Below are 8,187 nucleotides of genomic sequence, written 5' to 3'. Positions count from 1 at the left end.
TAACCATTCGCATTCTGATAGTCAAGACTGGCACTTTCTGTTCAAGAAAAGTTATTTTACTCACCGAACTACGAGTTTATATTACTCAAGGACACAGATGCCTTCACTCAGTTCTCAATTTAACACAATGTCCATTTCATCGGACTTGCTATACCAACAAATTCTTAACAACTCGTCGACTGTGCTCTTACTGGATTGCCGACCGTACAACGAATATTCAAATGCCCACGTTCACACTGCCGTAAACCTTGCTGTACCGTCGCTAATGCTGAGAAGACTTAAGAAAGGCTGCTCTGTAAATTTCTCTAACATGATCAGCACAGAGGAAGGCAAGCGACGCTTCGCTAAACGCGACCTTATGGACAAAATTGTGATCTATGATGGTTCGACGGATAACCTAACCAACACTGCCTTAGAGCTTATTATTCAACGACTCGTTTCGGAAGGCCTTGACAATATATTTTACTTAAAAGGTAACGAAAACACACTTTTATATATATTCTTATCGATCCCTTATATTCAGGAGTTCTTTGTTATGCTCAACAAATATTGAGCCAATTATGGGTACGGTTTCACGCCGTACGATTAAACATTACACATTCCGATGTACCATTAGTTCAAACTGTTCGTCTTGTTTCTCTAGAAATCATAAATGCTGACTCGTTCAGCTTTTCCTGAGCGCTGTAATTGACTGATTTAAATTTGCGATTTTAGTTTAGTTTTTATACATAAAATTTTATTTTTGGTTTTATATAATAATATAAACAAGTGCCATTTTAAATTTAGAACAAATTTGGCCCTCAAGGCGTAGGTTGGTTTGTAGTAAAGTCATTGACACTGTAGTGTTTCAATTAAAATAAATTCATTCCTTATATACATATGTTATGTGGCATTCGAACAGGTCACACTTTCCCCTTGGTTAACTCAGCACCGCTTGACGCTAGTTTACTGTTTTCCTTAGGTGGTTTTACAATGTTCAAAAGCGATTACCCAAATCTATGTGAATCAGAAGAGTCCGAACAAAGTGGTCCATCCTACATTCGCCTTTCCGATCTACGAATTACTAACGACGATTCAAGCCCATTGAAAACTTGCGCCCCAAGTAGCCCGTTTGACTCAAAAGCCAGGAAAGGTGCCGTCGAAATTTTACCCAACTTGTACCTCGGGAACGCAAGAGATGCCTCCGATTTGAGAGAACTTTTAGACAGAAACATCACCTATATTTTAAACGTAACAAATGATATCCCGAACAAGTTTGAAAATGACTCGCGATTCACGTACATGAATCTTAGAGTAAAGGACAACTGGCAGACCAACTTGTCCGATCATTTTCAAGAGGCTTTTAAATTTATTGGTGAGTATACATGCTGCTTTTTTCATCTTTTTAAGTATAGTATAGCTTCATGGTTAAACTAAAATCAACATAAATATCCAAATACAGATTAGCATGAATTGGAACTCTTGTTTATCGGTGTATTTGTAATAAATATGGTTTTGAATTGCAGTAATCAGCAATTCTAATTTTGTAGTTGAAAAAAACTAACAAACTATGGCCTTCTTTGAAATTAGAAACTCTTCTTATTGCTAAAACAACTCGAATATTTAAAAGTTTGAATTTGAAGCACGTGTTTTATATTCGCGCTGAAACTCCGTTTTGCGGTCAGCCAATATTATTGGAATTCCTATACAAATATTTCAAGTTCGATTTAAACCCTTGCACCGTAAAATCAAACCCACGGTCAAAAGTGTAACCAATTCATAAAGCCACACCTTGTATATTAAAGAACTTTACACACATAATGAAACAACAAATGAGTCTTTGGAAGAAAACAACATATGATCACTCAAACTGGAGCTATCTTAGAAGTGTCTGTGCCGGAAACACGAAGCCTACATTACGTTTGGCCTTTCGAATTCTTGGCTGCGGGCGAGTACGCGCGAGCTAGGCCAAATTTTTCAATTCAATAAAAGCTTGAACTCCGAAGAAGAATACTCGCACTTTCTTACACATGCTAATGAAATACGCGGTGATTATTTAAACTCTTCAGTGTTGTTTTTTTCCTGGGCGTAGGAGTTGCAGTGCTGTAATTTGAATTGGAAATGAGGAATGTAGTATTGGCTTAAATAAAACCAAAAGGAAGGAAATGTCATTATTTATTTTGGCTGCTTATTGAAAGGGAGTGAATTTAAAACCTTTCCAAATTCTTCAAGAGATCATTTTTCAGTCCTAGCTCTTTGATCGTTTATTTTGAACCATTATAGTTTATTTTAAAAATCAAACATGGGATTAGCTGTTTGTATTAGACTTCGATATATATCATTACCCCAAGTCACTGTTTATATAAATTCTAATCCATATTTTCTTTGACTTTTCGAATTCTGTCAGCTTATTGACTTTCTGTGGCTTAGGCACAAAGACGTTTGTTGGTTTAGCTTGCCCTATGGTTTTGTTTTATGCTGTTTATTTATGCGCATTCAGCCTTGCATGGATAGTCTACACAATTGCTTCTTAAGAAGGCGGTATTAAAGTTTGCTCTCATCAGAAAAGCCCAACGGCATTTAATCCCCGTTTCTATTTGATCGTAATTGTCGTGTACTTGTTAAGATTGTCTATGTAACAAAATATTAGTTCACTTCTGGCTAACGAATGATTTTCATCAAGTTAATGATGAAATCATGGTTTATTTTATATGTTTATATTTCAAAATTTTTGAATATCATTCATCCACTAATTGGCCACCAAATACTGATAGACACCCACATATTTCCTGAATTGTTAATTAACCACACTTTAACCTTTTTCTTCAGATGAGGCCAGACTTGATGGTAAAGCTGTTCTGGTGCACTGCCTTGCTGGTATCTCGCGTTCTGTGACAGTAACAACAGCGTATCTCATGGAACACGAGCACCTCAGTTTAAACGACGCCTACGACCTCGTGAAACGACGAAAATCTGATGTCTCGCCTAACTTCAGCTTCATGGGACAACTACTGGAGTTCGAACGGCGACTGAATATTCCTGAAACGCCAAGTTCTGCCTCTAGCAGTTTATCATCAACCAGCAGCTTGGAAATGGAAATCAGTGCTTTCTGAACCGTCTTGAAATGTGCATCACTGATCAGCATATTGAGATTGTCCTTTTGAACAGTGAAATAGTTTCTTCGGACATTGAAATTGTTCTAATGAAGATTTAAATTGTTGTTATGAACAAGATTTGTTACACTTGTTCTTTCGTACATTGAAATCGTTATTTAGAACTTTGCAATTGTTTTTCGAATGTCAAGCCGAATTTACTTGCTTGAGTGCGAAGAAGGAACTCATTATGCAAAACTATTTTTAATTATAAAATTGATTGATTGACGTCGTACTTAAAGTTTAGTTAGCCTTCCATTGACATTAAATAATCCTTTAGTAATTTATTAGATATGCCCAGATAACTTATTTATCCCCTGCAAGATAGATCAAAGCATACCGCGTCTGCGATTAGCTTCAATTGTAAATATCCACAAAGTGTACATAGAAATTATGAATTACTATATTAAGAGTTAGAGTTATATATATAATGTTCGCTTGTAAATATAAAATAAAATTTGTGCAATCTCCATTCGTGTTTCATATTTCAATAAAAAAATATTTGAAAATAGTTGGGGCTGTATTTACTTTGCTCCGCATGAATTATTGTGTAATTAAAACCTAAGTTGTTGATATTGCAAAAAAGGAATGTGGTGTTGGTTTACAACTGTCACCATTCAATTTCCTCAAAAGTCAAACTGATTTTTCTTGGATAGCTGGTTGACCTGTATAGATTTTTCGTCCGTTGATTGAATTGGCGCAGTGTCCTCTGTATTATATAGAGAATATTGAAAAGCTTAGGGCTGGTTTCCATAGATGTTATAATCCGTCGTAATTCATGGTAATGAGCAATCTGAGCCATCTGACATAAGAAAACCGAATTATGACGAGAACCGAATGAATTCTGACATACGTACGAAAACCATCTTTAAACTGTGAATAACTGGACTAGTTATCGATCGAAATTCGAAACAGCCCAATAAGATTCACCTGGGAACTGGGAAGCCGGTTTCGTAATTATTTTACATGCAGAATAAAAATCACTCAACAGAACGTGTCAAAGTATTCCAACGCCTTTCAGAGTTCGAGCATGCTGAGAGAATACAGGAAAATACTCTCTCACTTCGTTTTAATACCAACGTTCTGGTCAAGATATCCCCTTCCATGACCAGCATTTTCCCTTAAATTTTCCCCATAATTATTCCAAAAATTCTACGTTTATGAAAGCATTTACATTGATTTGAGAGGTTAGTTGGTTAGGTTCGCGAATAAAACTTTCATTTCAGATGAGAAGGAATGTAAATAGAGATACCTGTGGGTTGTTCCCAACTGGGACATCCTATTAAAATATCCCATTCCATTTATGGTCAAAATTTTGACTGTTGTATATATATTTCCAACTGTTTTCCTGGTGAGTTTTTTGGTTAGACTTTTCTATGCTAAGATGACCTTCGTGTTATTGTTTCTCAGGGTCACTGGCGTACCATGCCATGGTCCATGGGGAATAGTTCAGAAACGATAAACCATGAATTGAGCCCGTTTACTTTACACTAAATTTATTGACACACGGCACAACCAAAATTGTACCCGTACCAATTTTTTTCGTAGGAAAAATTTGGTGTGGGTCAGTGCTAATAAACTTAGTTCATAGGTATGCTTGCTACTGTGGATGCATGTAGTCCAACAGAACATGACGCCTCTGTGGATTTCCATAAGGTGCAAAATATTCCTTGTGACGACTAAATATAGGTTGAAAGGTGGTTAACATGAATGTTCTATAAAGATTAAACTTTAATTTGGTTGTTCAGTTATAGACTTGGACATATTCACACTTTACAGTTTGAGGCCTGTTTCATGCAAACGTCGGGATTTTCATGCGCTGAACCAGAGTGCCGCATCTATAGGGTAAGGCCCGGCGGCTAGAATGCCACATGCTTTACCCTGGATCCGCAACTGTTCTGAACGTATTAAAAACATGATAATCATGCAGTTGAGATGACTTATGATTGCGTTTGGAGCATGAGACAAACAGCTTTTGCAATCTATATAAAGTCAATAAGCTTAGTTCAACTGGCTCTTCTACATCCTATTTATATATGTTTCCAAATAATTGTGAAACTAATAACCCTGTAGTCATAAAACATGGATGTAGTCATAAAATATAGATAAGTCGCACTATCTTTCAGGAGCGACGGTGTGGACTTGACAGACCAATATTGATTATAAAACTGAAGTTAAAATAGAAAATAGGACTATATCGGTGTCTATATTCTATTTTCCGTTTGATCTTAGACTTATAGTGTTTCTGTTTTCTCTCAAATGTTTGCAATTAAGCAATATTTGCTTTCTGTCGTGCCTATGACATTGCATAACAAGTGAACTTAAAAACTCATCGGTTTGTTTGCAGAGCAAGGCTAACAAGTGGTCTAAAAATACATGCACATCATGCGTTGATTGGACATTAAAGGAAAGACGATATTGATGTGTCGTCAGTTAGTGTCGTACCTGTGACTTTCGTAACATTACGTGAGGTGTGCTCCGGCGGAAGAATCAAGAGAGGGGAAGGGGGGCAGACTACCCAGGGTTTGTCTTTAGTGTATTTCTAAGCTTTTGCACTGCTTTACAAGAGTAGAGCTTGATTTGAGCAGATTTGGCAACGAGCATCTTTTGAGGCATCCTTTGCCTTTGGCTTTAGATCGTGCATTATATGCTACTAAACGACGCCGAATATCGAGTAGATAAAAGCAAAATATAAAAGAAAAGCAGCTTTGGTATAGAATACGATTATATTTGATACCAGCCAACATGCACCGTGGCAATACGAAACGCTTAATTCCTGCCTTGCCACCAGGTAAAATAATCAAAAGAGTTTGGTATAAACTGAAAATAAACTATGGTTTTTATTGGAGACGTATATGATGCTATTTACATGGTATAACATAAAATATGCCATGCAGTATCCTAATTAACTATATTTGAAAAACAAGTCAGTTAATGAGTAAAAAGCGTGCGGAAAATTATAGTTTGTGAACCGTTTTAAAAAGCGGAAGAAGTCAAGAAGATAACTGTGGAAGCCTCTAGAGAGTGTAGCACTGTGAAAAAACCGTCTGTGTAAATGGGATTAATTTCGATGATACATACTGTTCTCGAGGCGGGATATTTAGAACATCAATAAGTCCCCCAGTTCGTTTAAAACGTTTTTTGTCAAAGCGGAATGTAGCGTGGGTTAGATTTAACGATATTGAGTTTCATGTCTCATTTATAAGATAGAATTACATTTACTGACTCTATTGCGTAGAAATAACTTAGGTCATGAATGATAAGAAACATTTAGGGTTTGGTATGGTTTGATATGATTTAACTAGATTACTGACTTTGATGAAAAGACGAGAAACTAATGATTGTTAAATTTATCAAAGTTTCCGCATGCACAATCACTTTTTAAAATAGAAATTTTTGGCGTTAAAAACTGCCTACATGGGCAAGAAAATGAAAACAAACACACTCAACTCTGAGGGAATTTAATCAATTTATATGCGATATTTAATTTCTCAGGTCCAGAGCAATTAAGGACTTTATTTCAGGCAGTCCAGTACGGCAGCAGGCTACTCTTTTGCAAATAAGTGTTTGCCTTGTCCTAATGTCCTTCATGACGTTTCCAACCAAAGCGCCCCAAAGAGGGGGTATAATTTATATCATTCCCAAACATCCTTTTAAAAACAATTTTCGCATTTCTGCGCACAGTCCCAACATTATACGCACGTAACGTTGGTTCCTCATTCCGTAATTTCCGACATCGCCTAAAGGCCCCTGACTAACAGCATGATGTAGACTCCGGTAATGAGTCAATGTTTACCTCGCCACGAAACATTTTAGCCATAGAAAGAATTGTGGGTAAACTGGGTTTGGACGTGGTGTGGAAAGCAATAATAAATTTGGCAAAGTTTGTTTACCACGACTGGCAATGCCGTGGCTGTGTAAGCAAACATTTTTATTGCGGATAATCGTAGCTAACCTCGTAGCTAACGAGCCTAAATATTTGAAGTCCAGAAGAGCGTTCGTCTAACCATTAAGTTGAACTAGGCAACCACTTCTAATTCAGGGCCATTGCAAGGCCAAATTTTCCACTTCGAGGCGGCCGCATTCCCAGGCCACGAGAGACTGCCACATGAGAGGCATTCATATATGATATCACGTTAGAATGGGAGGCGGTGATTATACGAAATCTTAATTTATCGAAAGATTAATAGAGTTATATTTGGTGGCTAAAATTCCTCAAGGGTTTGGGCTCTGCCACATTAACCCCCCCCCCTGGTCTACTTTGGATATATCGCTTCTATTATTGCTTTTAGTATTATAGAATTTACAGACTAAAGCTATATGACTTAATATTCATTATATGTTCTCTACAGAGAGAGACCTGAACTAAACGGTCAAAAAAGAGTTTATTACTTCAGTTTATTGTAGTACTGGGTAGCTCCTTCAGTTCAGTAAACTGTAATAATACTGAAGAAAACCCTACACTGGCCTGGTTTTTATCCAGATATACAAATTTATACCAAGAGATGCGGCTCACATGATAGTTTTTTATTTTTCTTCATTTATGTTGACTGAAAACAAATAAACAACAATCTCTGCCATCTTGGATAAACTTTTGGGGGCATGCTGATTGGTGACGTCACAATCTTTCTGGTTCATTCGCATGAAACTTTCTTAAATTAACGGTGGTGTTTGCATTATGAACGGCAATATACCTTAAAATATAATGCACTGTCAGAGCTGATTTAACCCAATCTTAGGTCGCTATGATATGGAACGGGTACTCGGATCAGAGTGAGTTTATTATCAGAAAAATTCAAAACTGATGAAAAAAATTAATTATGGAGTCCCCGTTGTTATAAAGAGAGCCGATGATCGTGAGCAAAAGCCGCTGTAACCCACGTTTTATTAAATTTGGGAACAAATTGCAATTAGCTTAAATCACAGTGTTTCCTGAGATTGTTTACAAGGATAAGTAAAAAAATGAAAATTATGATAGCAGGCTTCAAATATCTAAAACATTAGAAGCATATACTGTAAGTATCAATTTTCCTCGATGACTTATTTTAAAATTTCT

At 36.6% G+C, this 8,187-nt stretch overlaps 1 protein-coding gene across 1 annotated transcript; it reads left to right on the top strand.

The window, feature by feature from the left end:
- LOC114530620 (dual specificity protein phosphatase 7-like) lies at window positions 1-3,359 on the top strand. Its single transcript, XM_028552212.1, has 3 exons — window positions 1-473; window positions 962-1,354; window positions 2,809-3,359. The coding sequence occupies exons 1-3, from the start codon at window positions 98-100 to the stop codon at window positions 3,090-3,092; spliced, it is 1,053 nt and encodes a 350-aa protein (XP_028408013.1). The 5' UTR covers window positions 1-97; the 3' UTR covers window positions 3,093-3,359.
- Window positions 3,360-8,187: the final 4,828 nt, after the last annotated feature.

The sequence above is a fragment of the Dendronephthya gigantea genome, unplaced genomic scaffold (genome assembly GCF_004324835.1).
Source record: "Dendronephthya gigantea isolate DGI-Jeju-01 unplaced genomic scaffold, DenGig_1.0 000064F, whole genome shotgun sequence".
NCBI lineage: Eukaryota > Metazoa > Cnidaria > Anthozoa > Malacalcyonacea > Nephtheidae > Dendronephthya > Dendronephthya gigantea.
This window is presented reverse-complemented; position numbering and strand designations above follow the sequence as displayed.

Bases quoted from the DNA above. Each gene is read 5' to 3' on its own strand.
- LOC114530620 (XM_028552212.1), top strand. From the start codon at position 98: ATGCCTTCACTCAGTTCTCAATTTAACACAATGTCCATTTCATCGGAC. The intron at 474-961 runs GTAACGAAAACA...TGTTTTCCTTAG, and splicing joins CAATATATTTTACTTAAAAG to GTGGTTTTACAATGTTCAAA. The intron at 1,355-2,808 runs GTGAGTATACAT...CTTTTTCTTCAG, and splicing joins AGAGGCTTTTAAATTTATTG to ATGAGGCCAGACTTGATGGT.